A 21,361-nucleotide genomic window follows, 5' to 3' on the forward strand; every position below is an offset into this window, starting at 1 on the left:
ACATCCACCTTCCATCCATTCGACTCCACGACTCCAGAATTACCGTCCTGGTTCCGATCAGCTTCAGAGGATTATTTCTGTAATCCCGAAATGCATTATCTTCCGCCTAGAGTGCGTCCAACTTCAGTTTTGATGCTTAGAGGGTTCGCCTCAATTCTCCGATGGTGAAGATAAATATTGGAGACCAACTATCTATCCACACCCAACTAGCTTTCCCGTTTTTACGAACTGGCAGTTGTGCTCCGTCAATCTTTAGTTCGGCGAATTTCTTTTGTCGCACAGCCATCACCATGTAGTCACCCGAACTATCGGAGTCCCACGAGTGTACTACTGGCTTACGTGGGTTTACCCAACCGATGGAGCTCTCATGTTGGGATGCCAGGTCGTCCAGGTCCCCAGGACTGTCGTTGCCATCATGCTCCTGAACCATTCCCATTGCCTCGCGTCCTCGCTGATTTCCGCATTTCCTCCTGCAGGTACGTTCATAATGCCCGATTTTTGGCAAACTTTACAAGTGACTCTCTTGGCTGGACATTTTTCCGTGTGCTCCCGTGTAAAATTGAGTTGGTCGCAATTATAACATCGATTGATTGGCACAGTGCCCCCTCGATTCGATCCGCGCCCCTTGTACGCGCCCCTACCCCGCGGACAGCTGTTCCTGAATCCTTCTCGTTTTATTCCAACTGGTTCTGATTTTATTTGAGTCGCCCCCAGCTGATCCCTGGTCCCCAGTAATTCCCCCGGTGGATGTTGCTACATACGATTTTGCGTGTTTGTCGCCACGCTCGTACGAAAGAGCAATTCTGTAAACTTCCTTCAGTGTTTTGGTGGATCGACACAACTCAATTTGCGCATCGCAATTGTTCATGTTTACAATAAAAACGTGTCTTAGAATTCGATCTTTTAATGCTCCAAAATTGCAAATGGCCGCTAGCCTGCTTAAAAGTGAATGAAATTGCTCAAGACTTACATTGATCTGCTGTTTCCGAGCGAGAAGTTGAAACTTTTCAGAGGTCTAATTTCTTCCCTTTTTGAATTCCGCCTCAATCGCGTCTAACATCCTCGGGTAACGAGTTGTTAAAAGGTCCAAATGGGGTCGTCTATTATGCAGTTTGTCCTGCCCCTTCTCGCCCAGGCACAATTCCAAGTTGGTTAATAAACTTTGTTTGCACCAACCGGTTTTTCCCGTCCATATCCGGCGGCAAAGCATGAATCTGGGTTTCTATCAGCGTGACCGCGAAATAGAAGTTCTTCGGGTTTCTTGAGTGCTTCGCTTCCATCCCGCACTGGAATCTGTTCTGCCAAAGCTCCCATAGCATTGGCGGTTATTTTTTACACGAGACAAAAACCAATCCCAACATGTTTTTTCTGTTAGATACTTATCTTATTAGTCTAAGCATTTAAGCATGTCGCATAAAATTTTGACCATCTCATTTTTTTTAATGTTTAGCAATTAGGTAAACTCTTTCTGAGGATGGAAAAACAAAGTTTTTTCACTTTCAAATCTCATGTCAAGTTTGGTTGTATGAATTGCGTCAACAAGATGTGGCTTATATGATATTTCAAATTTGCGTTGTATCCGTACACTCGCAATAAAAGCAATTTTTTTTGCTAAGCTTAACCTCAACTTTTTTGTGCTCATTGATAAATTTATTGTTCTATCATTCTAGAAGAAATGTGCATTGAATTGATCATATATGCATAATTTCTGCTACCCATTTTGGTTTTCAACGGAACTTTTTGAAATGACTTCTTGCAAGATCACCTCCTTCTTATAAAATTTTTGCAAGATAACCTCTGACTTAAAAGATCTTTCAAGATAACCGTCTTTTGTAAGAACCTTGCAAAAACTTTCGAGAAAACCTCCTTAATTCATTAGAGTGCAGCGTAAGCAAAATCAATCCAAATCAAATACTGGGGTGAAAGATCCTAACTTGGTCTATTTGGGAAGGGGGGCACAGGATCCTTGGGCTCGTTTATTTACTCATTCTCTTCCCCCACCACTTTCTCATGCACCCCAAAACCGACAAAAAATAATTTCGCGAGTGAAACATTATTTTTTATAAGATTTTAGGATTTTTAGTTGTAAACGAGTCCTTTTCTGTAGAACATGTTGGAGAAGTATGACGTCATGCGGACCACTCTGATCGGGGATGTGCTGATGACGTCAGCATGTGTGTCCTACTTGGGCTGCTTCTCCAGGAAGTACAGGGAACAGTTGGTCTACGAGAAGTGGCCATTCAAACTGAAACAGTTTCCAGACGAGGTCAACAATTTAAAACACCGTATTTTGTTATGCACTTGTTATGGCTCGGTAGGGATTAATTAAAAATCTCAATTCACGTAGTTATACATACGAATCCTATTTATTATTATTATTTTTTAAAATTTATCGAATCTCTTATCTATATTTATACTTGTATTGATTGAACGCACTCATTCTGTTGCTGGAATTTGTTCAGGCCAAGATCCACACAACTGAAGGACAAGATCCCTTTTCCCTCCTCACTGATGGAGCCCAGATGGCCCAATGGGAGAACGAAGGACTCCCAGGTCAGATTGAGACACTTATTCAAATCATAGGCTCTTTTCCAGTTCCCCCTCCCTTTTCAAAATACCGTGTTTTATGTTTGTTTTACGTGTTATTACCGCTAAATGCGTGATGTTACGCTGTAGATTATGAACAACAAATCTGTTTACAGATGTCGATTTGTTCACCACGCCAAATTTCATTGCATTATGACAACGTTAAATAAGCTTTTCAAAATTGAATTTGAAAGGGGGGAACTGGAAAAGAGCCAAATCATTTTGACCAAATAGTTTCATATGATAGAATGACACAAAAAGAGCAAAAAATGGCTTACAGATCGACTCTCAAAAACAAATGATGTCACGAAATGAATTGTCATTCATCATTTTCATTGTCATTATGTACAAAAAATAATCCATTATATTGAAAACAAAAATGGATTATAATCGATTATAATGGATTATAATGGATTTAAATTTTTCCAAAATAATCGATTATAATCGAATAAAAATCAATTACGAGGTCTAAATTTGACATGGTAATCGATTATATTGACAACATTTTAGTCAACGAAAATCCATTATAATCGATTATTACACATGAAACTTCGGTGCGGGTGTCGATCTATCATGATGTAATAATAAAAAGTTTCTGGACTTTGCATAGGATCTATTAAAGGCTGTTAATCTTGTGCAAAGGTAGTCAGTTTCAATTACTTTTCCCTACATTTCAAATAACTCAGTCTTCAGTTGTCGCCGTTATAGCATCGATTCCTTCCAGTTTCTTAGAATATAATTACTTTTTGGATAATTTGTAGATCTATGTCAGCTATGTGTACGTGATTGGTGTGTATGGTGTGTGTAGGTGACAAGATGTCGTACCAGAATGCGTCGATAGTGACCAACTGTGAGCGATGGCCCCTCATGATTGACCCCCAACTGCAGGGCATCAAGTGGATCAAGAAGAAGTACGAGAAGAACACCGACAACTTCACCGTCATCCGATTCGACCAGAAGGGGTTTGTATAAACAGTTATCATCTGGAGCAAACAATCAGTTTTTTTCAATAGATTCGAGGAACTTACTTTGTTCGTTCATCATTGAAAATGCATCATTTGTCAAACGATTTGAATATCAATGAACGAAATCAAGACACTTATTTGGGTCGTTTCGTTGGATGTTGTTCTTTTCAGCAAAAATTTGTCCAAAGCTAAAGATCTTTTTTGGTTATAACAGGTATTATGAAAATGTACGGGATTGGTGTTTTTTATTATTATTTTTTGGGACGCTTTGGAAAATGTTTTCACTTTTTTCAAAAATGTAGTTTTTCTCAAAAACGTCTCTACCGATTTTCAAAAAGTGTTACCAATCGAGAGTTCGCCTACTCCCCTGTGTGCCTGCATAATTTCCTAGTCTCTTTTTTACCTTACCCCACTTTCTACAGCCTTCGAAAAAGTGTGGAGGGGGGGGGGAATTTTCGACCCAAATTTTTGGATTTTTTTCCATTTTCTCGAAAATTACAATCCCAAATCTGAGATTTTAGGTTCAACGGATATAACAGATTGTGGAAAGCTCCCCTGAACAAGCGCTACGCCCAGTTTTTTTTCCATTATAAGTTATGGCTCTCGGAAAAATCAAATTTTGGATTTGTTGACCGTTTTTTGAAACTTTTTGACTTTTATCAAAAACTACCATACCAAATCTGAGATTTTAGTTTCAATCGAAGGTACGGGTTGAGAGAAGTTCTCCTGCTCGCGGTTACGCCCATTTTTTCTACGCAAAAAATTGACCCTCGGAAAAGTCAAATTTTCGATTTTTTGACCTTTTTTCGAAGCTTTTAGACTTTTCTCGAAAACTACCCTCCCAAATATGGGGTTTTGGGTTCAACGGATAGAAAAGTTGTGGAAACTCCCCAGCATAAGCGGTGACGCCCAAATATTTTTACACAAAAAGTTATGAGCCTCGGAAAATTTGAGTTTTTTACCGTTTTTTGAAACTTTTCGACTTCGCTCGAAAATTCCCACCCAAAGCTAATGAGCAACGTTTTAAGCATCTTTCAACCTAACAAGCTTCACTTCAAGTAATCACTTCACTTTTTTGAAAGAAAACTGAATTAATTGATGGAATTAACAGGTTTTGAAGTCATTATATTGGGACTTACTTTTCTTTGCTATAGGTCTGTTTTTGAAATTACCCTTGTCCTTCCGCATTAATACAAAAGTTTCAAAAATTATCAAACAGGTTTTTCCAGCTTAAGCTGGCCTCAAGTTTATGTTGGTTTTTGGTTTTTTGTTTTACTTTCAATACCATCCTTTTTTTAGGTCGACTGAACTGATTTTGTGAGCGCTCTCACAAATCACTATGAAGACCCTAATTTGGCCAAACGTTCTGGAGATCTAAAAATGGTACAAAACGGTGACCCTTTGGGTCAGTAGGAGTTCAATTACCTTTAATTTAAAGAGACGCCAGTTACGCTCACCGAGGAAGGGCATGAAAAATCTAGAATGAAAAAAAAAATCGGAAATTATACTATTCCCGGCGGAATATAAAAAAATTATATGTTGAAATAGTCCAGATTCTTTAAATTATCAATCAACGAAATGACTTAGGTACAACAAATCTCAAGCAAAGGGTTTATCCAACAATTTTTATGATCTATACATTTGTTATGCTAGTGATTGGTTATGCAAGTAATTTTGACGCTCCAGCGTTTGTTGTGCAAGTGATTTATTTGCTGTATCTCAAAAAAATGATTGATTTTAAAAATAAAATTTGAGAGAAAAATGACTAAGTTTAATCATAAAAAACGGGTTCAACATACCAACAGCAAAATAAAACCGCATTCGGCATAATTCTTGTTTAAAAAAGTTTTTGATCTGTATTTTTCCTGCAGGGTTTTGTTTTCTACACTTGCGAAAGGAAGTGTCTTGTAATGGAGAACCAGACTTTTTCCCCTCAAAGAATTTTTCTTACAAATTTCACCTTCTTTTCTTACGTTCTTGATCATTGAAGCTTAGGAATTTCCAATATCGTTGACACTTTGCCTAGGGGTGCTTTTTTGTAAGCAGCTTCCATTCTTATCGCAAGTGCGAGTGTTGGTCAATGTATTTTCAGCGGGGACTTCTTTTTTTAAATTTTTTTAAATAATTTTTTGGCTCAACTTGTGTCTGCTCAAAGATTGTCGGCTTTGTTGCCTTATCGCAGATTTTTCTTGTTTTCTAGGCAGCTTTAATTGAAGATGGAAATGCAATTAATGTTAAGTGTAAATTCAGGGGGCATTGAAGCTCCGCATAGATCTTTATGATTTTTTTTCTTTTTCGGGAAAAATCTGTAAGCTTTGTTCACGCTCTGTTTTGATTTTTTTGCGATTTGAATTTGGATTTTGTTAAGTTCAGTTCAGTTTTGTAAAGGGAAATCAAACTCCACGATTAAACAGCAAAAATTTAAATGTCAAGAAAACCGCGTTCGACTTCTAGTTTTGCAAGTGAATTTTAGTTCAAGATTTACCAGCTAAATAAAAAAATTTAGCAAGTGATCAAGTTTTTTAAAATAGAGTAATTTTATCCAAAAAATTTCAATCATAAATTGTTCAGAGAGCTTTAAGGCTATATATACTTTTTTGAAAATCAAAATAGAAGTTTTTTCATAAAACAAACCAGTGTTTCTTAATTTCCTTGCGTTCGTGATTCTATTCCAATGGCATGTTGACTAAGTTTATTTTTAGGCTCAATCAACTGCTTGCGTTTAAAGCCAGGCTTAATTAACTCAGTAAGTCGGTAATCCCTAAAACTACGCCTGACTTAAATAATTATTTTTGTACTTTTTTCTGCAAAAATTTAAAGTATGAGAGCCAATGAAAAAAAGCGAGGACACTTATTTAGGTAGTGACGAATTTTTTGTCCACAGTAAAAGTCTTAAAGTTTGTTCACTTCCAACATTATTTTTTTTTGCAGTTTGATCTACAATTTTATAGGCTCGCTTCATCTTCGCTGTTAAAGAAAGGAAAGCTCCAATATCGAGCGGCAAAAATGTGCAGATCACGAAAAGTCTTAAGTGACTTCTTGTTCCAAAAATGGATTTTTATTTCTGAAATCCCAGCGAAATACAAAGATTAACCATTGAGTTAGTTTTCTCTAAATGAATTGATACTATGAAAAACTTGCAAATCATACTCATTTCTTTACACGTGATACATGTTTTTTGATACATGTTTTTTGATACATGTTTTCAATCTCATGTATGTTTTTCTTCAGAACTCGAAATCTGAAAAATCTTCAATCACGTTCCTCTCGGTTTCCTTGAGATCGCTTACACGTTTTCAACCATTCTTTTACATTTTCCGAACCATCTGTTGGCTGTGTTTCAGATCGACCAAATATTCTACCGCCGAATTGGTTTTTAATGACATTTTTTGGCTTTTTTGAACGATTTGATTAAAAAGTTGCAATTCTTTGGTGCGCACTCTTTTCTCTCGCAATGAGGATATGTTGGCTCCAGAGGCCTTCGGAAACAGTTTAAAATCGGTCAGCCATAAAATTATTTCTTAAGTTACAACCAAAGGTGTTCTTTGGGTATTCACGGTCACATCCCTGAGGGTTTCGTTCAAATTGCCCGCATCTGCCCCTTTCCCCTAAAACTACTCCCACTCAAATAATTATTTTTGTACTTTTTTCTGCAAAAAGAAATTCAAATTTTTTGTGTCATTAAGCAATTAAGCATATGTGCAGGCTGCAGCATATTTTCATGAATTATTAAAAATTCATTTCTGTCCGAAGTTTTTCTAATTAAAAAAAAAAGATTTTTTGTTGTTGTCCGCGGTTACCTAGTCTCGATTGAGATACGCCCAAAAGAGCTAACTCTTAGAGCAGTTTCTGTCAGAACACGCAGTCTGTTTTCCATGATTTTTTTTTTGTTTTCCGCCGGATAGTTTCACACATCTCCTTCAGTACTATAAGACTTAATCTTTCTCTTTTTTTTTACCATTGTCTCAATAGATTCGTCGATATTTTGGTGATAGCGAAGTTAGAGTGAGCTGAGCTTTAGTTTGATTAGTCTATGAAGCTGTCTGATCAGTTTAATTGACCCAATAAAATGTTTGTTTTAGTCTTGAGTCATGAATTATGATTGGTTAGCTTTAATAACGTTACAATGTCAAAATCCAAGATGAAAAAAAATAAAAATAAGAGCTGACTAATTGTGAAGTTCTAATCAAGTTGCAGTGTATAAATAATAAAAATTATTAGATATTTGGACGTGTTGGAGCAGTGCGTTTGTGATGGTCATGTGGTTTTGATAGAGAATATAGACGAGGATATAGACCCGATCCTGGATCCCATCATTGGCAGAAACACCATCCGCAAAAACACCGCCATCAAAATAGGCGACAAGGAGATAGCATACAACCCGAACTTCAAGTGAGCATACACTCATAAAAATTTCAAGCAACACTTTCATTTAGCTTAATTGGTTTATAAAAAAATCGTATCGATAATCTTCAAGAATATTCTAACGACAATCAGATATTAAGTTCATGACAATAAAACGTCTAAATCTGATCGATAATTCCAAACTTTCCCAAAGTTTTGAGTTCATTGCCAAAGGCGTCTTTCCATTTTTACGTTTGGAATTCTTACTGATGGATAGATGTTAATGGCTCCGCTTTTTGTCTATAAGGTTGATTCTGCAGACGAAGTTGTCCAATCCGCACTACAAGCCGGAACTGCAGGCGCAGACAACTCTGATTAATTTCACCGTCACCCAGGACGGACTGGAAGACCAGCTGTTGGAGGCAGTTGTCAGCAAGGAGAGGCCAGACCTCGAACAGAGCAGGGTTGGGCACCAGAATATAGCATTAAATTCGTATGATTAAATTCATTACAAGTGTAGATTTAGATTTTTTTTTGCGATGTGTTATAACTCGCTGTCTTTCTCTGCAGATAGTGTCCATTTCGTACTGTCTTATAAATTATCAAGGCCGCTTGTGTTCGGCACAGTAGCGTGCGAAGGGGGGGGGGGGGGCGAACCCCCTCTCAATTCTGGTAGCCAAATTTTTCCAAAGGGTCCCCCTTTCGTATAACTTTCCGGCATCCATTTTTGGCTAACCAACCTTAACGTTTTTCTTATTTTTGATTATTTTTCTTAGTTGAGTTTCCATCCACACACTAAATTTCAGAACTAACGTTTTTGTTTTTTCAATCACGCTGGTAGCAACACGGGTTTTTTTTTCAGAAGTCTAATCACGAAATTTGAATCAACAAAGACCAGCAGTGCTCTAACGCCAAAGGTATTTGTCTTTTAAATATTGATTGACGAAAAATTGAGCTAGTTGAACTCCAATTCAAGGACAGCTGCTTGTGAGTTGAGAATGGTTATACTGGTCTGATTAATTGTCGCGACCTTGCCTTGTTTTATCAGTAGTAAGGAGCATGAAGTGTGGTTACCGCAAAAATTATGACGAGAACTCACTGTGTCATGAGCAACTTGCGAGACGTCCTTGAAATTGTGCAATTGATACCTCGGGTTTCGAAGAAAGGCGTCATTTTAAAACATTGGAATGTTCCAATAGAGGAAATTCTAGGCATTTCTCGATTTAAGTTTTCTTTACCTGACATTTGATTTCGGAAGCAGGTTATGTTATGACAAGAAAGTCTTTCTGCACTTATGTCTGTTAAGATTGTTTAAAAAAAGAAAAAACAAGTACAAAAAAACCGACAGTCCTTAATTAAAGATTCGATTTTCCGAAATTTCAAAACATTTGGTGTTGCAAGTCCAAAACCTCTGCAACTCAAGAAACACTATCAAACTTGCGCCAGGGCGGATCTAGAATTTTCTCGAGGGGGGGGGGCGGATTTTCGAAAAAATTTCAAAAATTTTGTTGACCTTTTTTTAGGTCGACCAAGATGATTTTCTGAGCTCTCTTAAATCACTACAAAGACGCCATTTTTACCTAATTTTCTGCGCCGCTGGTAAAAGTTTGAAAAAATAGGCTTGAAAAGGCATTTTTAGACATTTTTGGAAAATGTTGACCAAAAAATCGCGTTTTTTCGGCGCGCGTTCCCCCCTCAAAATTTGTATGTTTTGGCGCCAAAGGCGCTTTTAGAAAACTTTTAGGGTCAGTCAGCCAAAAACGGAAATCTCAAAAAGGGACCCTTTGGTTCGGCAGGGGGTCGAATCCCTGAGAAAGGGGAGCGTCCGCATAAACCCAACCCCCCTACCTAAATCCGCTGGTGTATGGGGCAATTTTTTTTCATAATGTAAATTATCCAAATGAAAAATGAAACTAGTTCCCAAACTCGAGTGGTTTACAAAACATGAGCTTGTGGATAATTACGTATATGGTAATGCAGCAGTTTTATATGTTCAATTACGAACATAGCTGGGCAACTAATACTTTTTTTATAGGTAGTCTGCCATGTATTATATCTGCTGCTACACTCAAATCGCTGTTTTGAGACCAGTTTTGCATCAATCGCCGGAATCATTTAAATTAGATTATTAGGATGCACAAAAGGTCCTCCAAACCATAACAAATTGTCACTAGTCGATAGCCAATGATTATTTTCCAACATAGTGCAAGACTCTGGCAATATTCTTGACAAGAAGTGTATACATCTTATCAGAATCTGCAATATTTTTGCAAGATCTTGCAAGATATCCCTAATTGAAAATAAGCAAAAGTTTGCAAGGTCGCAAAAAGTATATTAGCTGAAACCAAAAAAATTATACATCGTGAAATTGAAGAAACAGCAATCTATTAGCAACCTATGCATACAAACAGTCCGCGGTTTTTAAGTTTCATTGTAGTTTTGTTTTCAAATATTTTGAAACGTGGCTATCGATTTCTCAAATCTTGTCGGCTTGTAAAAAAGTATGTTAAATCTCAATCATACAAAAAATATCATACATCAAAAATAAGGGAATCTGTGAAAACATCAAAATAGCAAGAAAAATTATAATATTCAAGCAAAAATGTATCAACGAAAGACATGAAGTACTTTTTTTCATTTTCTTTCTTTTTTATTTTATGAAAAATTGAACCATAAATAATATAATTTAACCTAAAAATTGAAATGGCCCCGAAGTTGAGTTTTTTTATACAAAATTGGATCATTATACTCTTTGTTTCAAAGTGTTTTAGCTGGATATATTTTTTTCATCAGAACCCGAAAATTAAAAATTGTTCAAAAATTGTCAATCAATTTCCTGGGTTTCCTTTTTCTTTTACATTTTTTCAACCTTCTGCTGACTAAACTTGTTTTGTTTTGTCTTTGATTGAGTTGGTGGGATAGTTCACTTGGTCGATGTGTGTGAAGGGTGGGGCGGTTGCGATTTTTCACTCACATGGGCCGCATATTAGGCCATAATAACCCGGGTTGATTTTCATACACCGAAAATGCTTATCATACAATTTCATGCATCAAGTGTATGAAAAAATGAAAGTAAGACTATTTTCGTACAATTTTGAAAAATTATTGAAAAAAATGTAAAGTAATTTTTGTGGCTGTTTGATTCTAATAAAACAGTCTGGTGATGAAAAACCGAGGTTTTTGTTTTGAACAAAATGTTTCATATATTTCCCATACATGGAAATATTATGACTAGCATTTTTTGATGGTGCTCACAAAAGTTTTTCCCAAGTAATTTTAAAGTTGCCCCAAAAATTTTGTTGCCCTTTTTTTCAATCGCAAATCGAAATTTGTACTCAAACATCAAACATTTTCCAAAAAAAATTTTGCACGCAAAATCTAATTTCTTTTTGTGTGCGTAACGTAATCCTGGATACACTGATGTCGAAATTCTTTTCCTTTTCGCCTTTTTTGTGTGCTATTTTTTGTATGCTATGTTTATGTATGCCTTGGTCAATATCAGATCATTTAAAAGTTCAAATTTCAAAAACATTCATCGTTGAACAAAATTTGGCCAAAAAAATTCAGCACAAAGACAATTCAGGTCGTTTACTATGTAAATGCAAGAACGTGCAACCTATGGTACTTTGAGTAAACCAAAGTCTTTTTCACTTGCATTAAAAAAATTAAAATTCGAAAAAAAATCCACTTTTTGGTTTATGTAAAATGCTGGTCATAGAAGTTTCTTGCAATTTTCTGTACGTATGGAATTGTATGGTAAGAAATTTTTCATAATGAAAATTTATGATACGAATTTTTTGTCGACCCAGTGGAGGCTTTATCTAATTAAAAGAATTGAACACTTACGCATACACGAAATTTGTACTTTGCTAACTATGTCCCCCCTATTGCAATAAGGTGGGGAAAGTTAACAAGATCCATCTAATTTAACAACAAACTGTTTTTTTGCCTAATTGCAAATATGAGAACAATTCTTTTGAAGCTTATTTGTTAGGTTAAGGTATCCTCGCCCGTCAAACTATTAAAAAAGGAAAAATCAATGTGCATTTCAATTCAGTGCGATTGCTTCGAAAGGAATGAATTATCGGTAAATTTCCGTTGCAGCACATTTTTATATCATCCGAAATGGAAAAAAGGAAGAGAGGAACTTATAATCCCATTCCCATACCCCCCATACTGGAACCTGATCTAAACTACATTTTATTATTGGATAAATTAGATATTTTATCACTATAAAATATTTAATTTTAACCAATCATATTCCATCTAACTAACAACCCACTTATTTGTAAGTGCTGAAATTACTTGTAATTTCAGCACCAGAGAGATTTGAATTTAACTTAGAAATTAGTTAACTCTCCAAGAGAACTTCAGCAGTCGCAATAGGCCAGTATACTCTAGATCTATTGAGCCTAGCAGAGACTAGTTAAACACCCTGAGACTAGTAGATATAAGAGTAAGATTAGGATCGGTATTAGACTAAGAAGTTGCACGAATCTATCCGGCCGAAAATAAGATAGCGTGACGAGCAGACGGTGTACCCTATCCGAAATTACTCTATGAGTTATACAACATAACAGTTAACACATCTGGTGCGACCATAAATCTCGAATAAGACCTTAAAAAACAAAATAGCTTAGAATTAACAAAAAATAGATAGCCTCCGAGAAAGTACAACATCATTCTAACTAACTGATATACTGTATATCTCTCTCCAACCCGTCTACACTCGTCAACATATGCCCCATGGTTAGGATAACCTCACAAAAACCGTAAGAACTAACAGTGTGGGAAATAAAATTTCTAACTCTTGGATTTTTCAACCATCATCCAAAAATTTATGTCAGGAGATAATTTAGGAAATGAAAAAACAATATACTCCAGAATTGTTTAATTCAAAACGAAAGATACCATCTCGTAATTACACCGCACAAACAAAAGATAGGATACATCGGATCGAAAAAACAATCGAGAAAAAAGGCTAAAATGACCAAACAATGACAAAATATTAAAGAAAAACTTTCCAAAACACGAAACGCAGTTTCAGAATCCGATACAACTACAACTTCGGACAATGACGACATACGACTACATGAAAACTTACCATTTAATTTCATGGTCGTACGGCAAAAGCCAACACAAACCTTTATATTTAGAATCTTACTAGCAATGAATTTAGATTTTCATTTGCAAACATAAAATCATTGAAGGAAATCTTCAATGATTATCTCAGACGATAGATAAAATTACTATTGTACAATAACGATTGATAAAAAGATCTCAAATCGTTCCCTCCAATTCTGCAGTAATATATAAAACATATTTGAAAAAAGATTTATTGAAAACAAAAATAAAAAATAGTAGCATGACAATAAATTGTTAGTATATATAAATCATCCTGTTGTTCCAGCTCCATCACATAAACATAACAGCAATCATAAATCAACTAATATCACCAAAAACTAAAACTTTTTACCAAATAAATTTAAATTATTTTTAACTTAATTTTATTTAATCTTAAACCAGATCATCAAGGCTTTCCTTGGATCTAAATCAATTTTCTCTCTCATAAATTTTAAATTCTGATCATCAAGGTTTATCCTTGGATCAACAAGAACAATTTTGTTCTCCCCCACCCACTTATCAAGTGTCTAACGACCTCAAACGTCGATTCACTACCCAACGTTTTCAAAAGACCCAGGACTAATAGAAATTGTTTAATCACGCTAACCATTCAAATTAGGATAAACAGTGAAGAACTTCGGTTATTCATCCTTCACTTGAACCCTCCTCTTACCTGACCCAGGATAAATCTTAAACTTAGTAAGTTTAAAATAGTATCTAACGAACTACTTGCGTTCTAATTATACCTGAACCTTGTGGATCGATTTACTATTCTCCAACCCTTGAACATAATCACTACCCCTAAGTAAGATTAAGTAAGTTAACACCTTAACTTAGACTAGCCACGAGAAAGTAAAAATCATCCTTCGGAATCGAGATACTTTTCTATATACAACTCCCATTCCTGGCCTAACCCACCAGAGAAGGACGTCCTGAGCATGCTTATAGCCGGCCTAATCCACCGCACTTCACCCACGCTTTGTGACCAAACTTCAATTTTTAATAAAAGGTACTTAAGGGTGATTAACTCTTCAAATTAACTGAACTACAATAAAACGCTTTTGTGAAAACAACTAACTAAAATCATGACTAAAAACCAAATTAACAAAAATTTATAAAATGTAAATCATAATATGCAGTATATAGATCATACACAACAACAAAGACGAACATCCAAAGACTAGAAGATCCCATCACACTCGAACAAAAGAATGGCTAAGCACAACCGACATGCCGTCCACAATCACAACTCAAAGGATTCAGAGTACGACTTGACTTCGCAGAAAAGGACTTCATTGAGTTAGACCAATGACCACCTCGATGTTCAAGTATACGTACAGATCCGAGATTACAAGGCATCCCTTCTAAACACGATCTTCATGCCATTCCCAGACGAGGCTGCACACAAAACAGTTCTCTACTAATACAGAAAAATCTGACATAGCAAACCATTTTGAAATCGGATTGATTTCATTGGGGATCACAGTCGTTGTCGAATGACAAGATAATCACTTCATAAACATCATTCCAGCGTCCTGGAACGTTCTTCTTTAAGAGGAACCGGATAAGAACATGATGTTCGCCAAATACCAACGTTCATCATCCATCCTTCAATTACAGAAAGAAAGATAAATCTAAAAAACTCTGTAAACCCCGGATGGGTGGAACCTGATCTAAACTACATTTTATTATTGGATAAATTAGATATTTTATCACTATAAAATACTTAATATTAACCAATCATATTCCATCTAACTAACAACCCACTTATTTTTAAGTGCTGAAATTACTTGTAATTTCAGCACCAGAGAGATTTGAATTTAACTTAGATATTAGTTACCTCTCCAAGAGAACTTCAGCAGTCGCAACAAGCCAGTATACTCTAGATCTATTGAACCTAGCAGAGACTAGTTAAACACCCTGAGACTAGTAGATATAAGAGTAAGATTAGGATCGGTATTAGACTAAGAAGTTGCACGAATCTATCCGGCCGAAATTAAGATAGCGTGACGAGCAGACGGTTTACCCTATCCGAAATTACTCTATGAGTTATACAACATAACACTTAACTCAATACATAGAACCGAAAATTACTTTTTTTGCATTCATAATTGGTCGTATAATTCAGCGGCCCTTTTTCCTTTTCCCCCACCTCACGCGAGCATCAATTTTATGGTGCAACGAGTGGTTTTACAAGTTTCGTTATGAACAAATACGTTTATCATGGCCTGATTAGTCCAATTTGTGTGTGCCAATTTTTATAACAATCGAACAGTGTGAACACAAATTTGTACCAGTAAACATTTGCACGTGGGGAAACGAAAAAAGACGGGGGGAGTGTTTGGGAGGAGGAGTGTTTTTTTTGAGGGGTGGGGGGGGGGTATGTTTTAGGGCGTTTGCCGCTTGGCCCCCCACTATTATAGCCGAATTATAGTTCAAAAATTTCCCCCAAACGTGATTTTGTTGTTATAGCTGGAACTGACGCAGCAGAAGAACGAATATGTGATCACCCTGAAGAGACTGGAGGATAATTTGCTGGCGAGACTGTCTGCTGCCACTGGAAACTTCCTGGACGACACTGAGTTGGTGGAGAATTTGGAGAGCACCCGGAGCACCGCCCAGGAGATAGAGGAGAAGCAGAAACTGGCACAGGAAACTGAGGTCAGTTCGAATTAGGAGTCTTTTTTAAGAGTCGATGAACGTATAGCGAAGATTTTTATTATGGTCGCGATGATTTTGTTAGGAAAGTCTGTTCACGCTCAAAGTTTGTTCATGCTCAAATTTGATTTTTTTTGCGGTTAGATTTTTGATTTATTAAGAGTAGGGGCGGATCTAGAATTTTCTGCAAGGGGGAGGGGGGGGGGGGTTGGGCTAGCAGATTTTCAAAAAACTTTCGAAAACATTGTCGACATTTTTTTGGGTCGAAAAAATTGATTTTCGGAGCTCTCCCAAAGCACTAAAAAAACCAGCGCCGCAGGCAATTTTGACCAAAACATTGCGCTTTCCCCCCCTATATCCGCCCTTTTTTAAATAGGTCTTGGTGATTTTTTTTCAGGAAAAAGTATTAAAAAAAGATCACGCTCATATTTGATTTTGGTACCACGATTACTCGCAAGAAAAGACAACTCACAGCAAAATACAGTTAATAAAATTTAAAAAAGAGACAACTCGCAAGTTTTTGAGGCTAATTGAAAGTTTATATTTTCGGTTTAAGGTCGCCGGTGGGCGCGCTACGCGCGCGTCGATGCTTTCCGTCGATAACCGGCTCTTAATTTCGATTAAAGTCCTAACCTCTGTTGGCAAGCTCGCAACACGCGACTGCGGCGGTGAGTATATTGCGAGTTGTCTTTTAATGCGAGTTGTCTTTTATTGCGAGTTGTTTTTTCCTGCGAGTTATCGCATAATGTTGATTTTTAGCGGTTTGACTTGTGATTTATTTCTAAAATGACTTACTTTGCTTAGTTAAAAAGAAGGCAAACTCCACTGTCGAACAGCAAAACTGTAAAAATCACGAAAAAAGTGATCAATTTCTAGTTTTGAAATGGGAATATATTTTTCAGATTTCCCAGCGAAATAAAAGTGTTACCTTTTGATCCAGTTCTATCAAAATGGGATATTTTTCACAATAAAAGAGTCCTTGATAAATTTAGATTATCTATAAATTGTCGAAAGTCAAAAGTTGAAGTTGTAAAGAGTAATGAACGTAGTGAAGACTCTTTGAAGGTCTTGCTGATTTTTTAAAAATTTTTTTCAGGAAAAAGTCCTAAATGTGCATAAAAGTTTCTAATAACTACAGATTGGCATTCATACATATTGATGCATTTATGAATGCACTTAGTTAAATATGCATAATTTGACTTTTACTAAAATTACTCGATCAAAATTATGCAAATAGCACTCTGCAAATACGAATGTGGAAATGGTGCAAAAAATTGTGAACACTACTTTTTTGTTTTCAAGCAGAACAATAACTTTAATTGTTGATCCAGTTTTGTCAATTTGGGTTAATGTTATCAAAAAAGCGCCAATCATAAATCGTTCTAGAAAATCAAAGAGCTTGAAGGGCATTTATTTTTTTTGAGGATCGAATTAGAGATTTTTTCAACAAAGTCTGTGTTTTTTTTTTGTTTCCTTGCGTTCATAAGTCTTTTCAAATCTTCGATTTGCTAAGTTTTAAAAAAGAAGCATTTTTTTTTCACTTTTTAGCGTTCATTTTTTTTCCAACTGTCAGTTGGCTATACTTTTTAAGTTCAGTTATTTCGCTTTCCAAAAAGAAATTAAAGTCGATTATCGAACAATAAAAGTGTAATGGTTACCAAAATTTCAAAAGTGGGCTTTAGTCTTCAAATTTGCCAGCGGAATGAAAGTTTTAACTGTTTGTCCCGTTTTCTTAGATTGTTTCAATCATAAACTGCTCAAGAAAGTGTATCCTAAAATGTTCCTGAGTTCCAAAGAAATTTAAACCTTTTTTTTACTTCTGAAAATCGAAACCTGAAAAATTTGAAGACACCTCATATGAACGCAGTCAATCATAAATTGTTCCTAAGATATGAAGAGCTCTAAAAAATTTTTTTTGAAGTTTTAAAGTTGAGTTTTTTCAAAAAATTTCGGAGCTTTTACTTTCTGCTTCCCTTAGCGCTCATTGATATAAAGCGCTCATTGACGTTTTAAAAACAGTCGGCTGGATATGTGTTGTGCATTTTGAAGCTTTTCTTTTCCGCTTTTGCCTTTCTTTGTTTTTGTTCTGAATTTCAGCTTTGCTTCTTTGAGATACAAATAATGACAGCTCAACAGGGCAATATCGTTAACAAGGAAAGGAGTTTGAGTTATAATTTTTTTTCCAAATTTGAGGTCTATTTTGATTGGTCTGAAACAGGATTTTGTTTTTTTTTACAATCGTTCTGCTATGCATCCGAATCAAGACATCCTTAAACTTTTCAATTGGAATATTTATTGAGTGCAAGGGCGCGGTTTTTCAAAAAAAATCGACAGTTTTGTCGACTTTAGTTGAAGCCAACCAAATTGAATTTCCAAGAACACTATAGGGACCCTATTTTGAAAAAAAATTGGCACCGCAGCCAAATTTCTGAAAAAAAGCAGGTCACAAATGCCGTATTTATGCACTTTTTAGAAAATTTTGACCAAAAAATTGCGTCTATTCGGTGCGCTACCCTTCATAATTAAAATATACTGGCTCAAAGGTGCCTCTAGTAAAATTTTTTGGTTAGCTGGCCGAAAATGGATGTCATAAAATAATACCAAAGGGGGGGACACTTTGGTTGGCGAAGGAGTCAAATCCCTGAGGGAAAGGTGTCCGCCTCCCGATGGATCTGCCCCTGATTTAGTGTCAATTAACGTAGTGAAGACGCTTTATTAGGTTTTTTTTGTGAAAACGTTTAAATAATGTTCACGCACAACAGTAGTTCTATTGCTGGTTGAATTTTGATCTGTTTCAAATTTAGGTCTTTCGCCTTGTTTAAAGGACGGCAAACTCGACTAGCAAACAAAAAAGAGAAAAGTTCCTGAAAACGTGTATTACTTCTGGTTTCAGACTTTTATTTTCGAATTCTGAGCAGAGATTGCTCAACAGGGCAACTTAGCAACAATTTTTTTTGAAAAATGATTTTTTTTTAAATATTTGCATATGTGAAATGTCGATATGCTAAAAAAACTATCTCAAAAGCGCTGCTCCTCTCCTCTTCTCTTAGGTTCCATAAATTGAAATAGCAGCGAAAGATTTAATTGAATGAATTAGTTTCCCATTTTTAGTATCAAGAGATTAAAGATCATGACTTCAGAGATTATTCACATCGGTATGAACGAATTATTACTTCAGATGAAAGTCAATTGGTTTTAATTAGACAGTGTGCTAAATATATATAATGCACAGTTGAAACCCCCACTCAATTGGCGAACATCTGAAGCCCAAAACGTTTGCACTTTGTCTTGCCCAAATTCTTAGTGAGAATATCAGCCACCATATTGTCAGTCCCAATATAGTTCAAATCCAACTGTTTCTTTTGAATTAAGTCCCTGATGAAATGTAGATGAATAGCAAAATGTTTTACGACTCCCTTGTTAACGTCGTTTTTCACAAGAGAAATACATGCTTGGTTGTCCACAAACATTTTGAAATCAATTAAATCGAGTTTGATTTCGATCAGTAAATTCAACAGGAATAATCCTTCATTACAGGCTAACGAAAGAGCTGTAGCCTCTGATTCAGCTTTAGATTTTGCAACAGTAGTTTGGAGTTTGCTAGCCCACGATATTGCACCGCTGTTTTCAAACAGGAAAAAGCAATATCCACTAGTACTGCGTCTAGTGTCACTGTCACCTCCCCAATCAGAATCAGAATAGCCATACAAGATTGGCGTAGCAGTACATCGTCTGTAGATAAGTTTATACGATCTAGTTCCTTTCAAATATCGTATAACTCGTTTTGCAGCAATCCAGTGTACTTCAGTAGGGTCGTTCACATATCTACTCAAGCAATGAGCGATGAATGAAATATCAGGCCTTGTAGTAATTGACAAGTAACTTAGACTGCCGATAAGTCCTCTATAATCTTTGTCGTTTGCTAATTTCACCTCATTTGGTAGCCGTTTACAAAGTTTTAAACCATCAGCTGCAGGTGTAGACACTGGTTTACACTCAATCAAACCAAATTTTGACAGTAGCTTGTCAATATACGCTTCCTGAGAAATTTCTAACCCATCCCCACAAAAATTGAATTTCATCCCCAAAAACCAATAAAGTTTTGCTGTTTCGCTGATTTTGAATTGACTAGATATTTGTTGTTCAAATGATATAAACTTGTTAGCATCATTGCAAGCGTAAATTATATCATCCACCCAAATGCATACGTATTCCAAAACATCTTTTGAAATTCTCATGAAAAGACAGGGATCACTTTTTGACGCTGTAAAATCTATTGACTTAAGGAACATCTGTAAGGTATAGTACCAATTTCTTCCTGACTGCTTTAATCCATAAATAGATTTATTTAGCTTACATTACCCCCACTGTCTTTCTGCTCAAAACCTTCAGGTTGTTGCAGGAAGACATTCTCTTCCAAATTAGCGTTTAGATAGGCTGTTTTTACGTCCCATTGTCTTACATCAAAACCCTTAGCTGTTGAAATTGCTAAAATAAGTCGTAATGTTGCCATTTTTACTGTAGGACAAAAGGTTTCCTTGAAATCAACGCCTTTGATTTGATTGTAGCCTTTAGCCACATATCTTGCCTTGTATCTTGAAATTCCCCCCTCATTATTGTATTTCAAAGTAAAATGCCACCTTCCCCCCAAAATAGTTTGATCCGTTTGTGGAACTAATTCCCAGACATTATTGTTGATCAGAGAATTATATTCATCCTGCATTGCTTTTTTCCAATTGGGGTTAGAAAGTGCATCGTTAGCATTTTTTGGCAAATTATCAACATAAAAAGTTGCATCAGCTAGCCAACACTCATCAAAAATTGTCTCATTTCTAAAAAATGAAATCTCAGGCGCATTTAATTGTTTGATCCGTTCGCTGCGGCGTAATTGATCATTTTCAAGGTTTCCGCCATTAACATTATCCGCAGAATTTTTCTCAGAAATCTCAGAATAGTTTTCAACGCTTATTTCCAATTCCCGTCCAGAATCATTTTCATCGTCATTTTTGAAAGGAAAAACTTTTTCATCAAAAGTAACATTTCTACTCTCCAAAAATTCAAAGTTTCCATCAAGCTCAGTTCCTACTATATAACATTTACTGTTCAGACTATATCCAAGCAGAAATCCTTTCACGGCCCTTGAATCAAGTTTTTTCATGTTTACTTTTTCGACAAACATATATGCAGCACAACCAAAAATTTTTACGTGTTTCAAATCAGGTTTGCTTTGGAAAAATTTTTCGTATGGGGTTACCCCAATTGCAGAATGATAAACTCGGTTTTTCAAGTAGAAAGCTGTTTTCAATGCAAAAGACCAAAATTTCTTTTCCATGCTGGCAGTTTGTAAAAGACATCTAGTTATTGCCATTACACTACCCCAAGTTCGCTCTATTTTACCATTTTCCTCTGGTGTATAAGGCGCAGAAAATTCAGTTCTTATGGCATTATCAAGACAAAACTGTTTAAACTTTCCAAATTTGAACTCTTTTGGATTATCACTAGCTATTGTTTTTGGTTTACCATAATCCGCTATGAACTGTTTGAGCATCTGAGTGATATCACTTTTTTTTTCAATAAGTAAACCGCAGAAAATCTTGTGTAGGAATCAATAAAACCTATTGCGTACTTAAAGTTGTCTACAGATATCGTATCAATTGGTCCCAAAATATCCGTATGAACAATTT

General features: G+C 35.9%; 1 protein-coding gene across 1 annotated transcript in view; it reads left to right on the forward strand.

Annotated features, from left to right (window-relative positions):
- LOC134839682 (dynein beta chain, ciliary-like) overlaps window positions 1-21,361 on the forward strand; it is a 214,558-nt gene that overhangs the window by 150,831 nt on the left and 42,366 nt on the right. Inside the window, exons 63-68 of the mRNA XM_063855304.1 lie at window positions 2,108-2,266; window positions 2,463-2,553; window positions 3,395-3,548; window positions 7,773-7,943; window positions 8,203-8,359; window positions 15,492-15,680. Of these exons, the coding sequence (XP_063711374.1) occupies window positions 2,108-2,266; window positions 2,463-2,553; window positions 3,395-3,548; window positions 7,773-7,943; window positions 8,203-8,359; window positions 15,492-15,680 (921 nt within the window). The remainder of the gene's footprint in view (window positions 1-2,107; window positions 2,267-2,462; window positions 2,554-3,394; window positions 3,549-7,772; window positions 7,944-8,202; window positions 8,360-15,491; window positions 15,681-21,361) is intronic.

This window comes from Symsagittifera roscoffensis, chromosome 2, assembly GCF_963678635.1.
Source record: "Symsagittifera roscoffensis chromosome 2, txSymRosc1.1, whole genome shotgun sequence".
In the NCBI taxonomy this organism is placed as follows: domain Eukaryota; kingdom Metazoa; phylum Xenacoelomorpha; order Acoela; family Convolutidae; genus Symsagittifera; species Symsagittifera roscoffensis.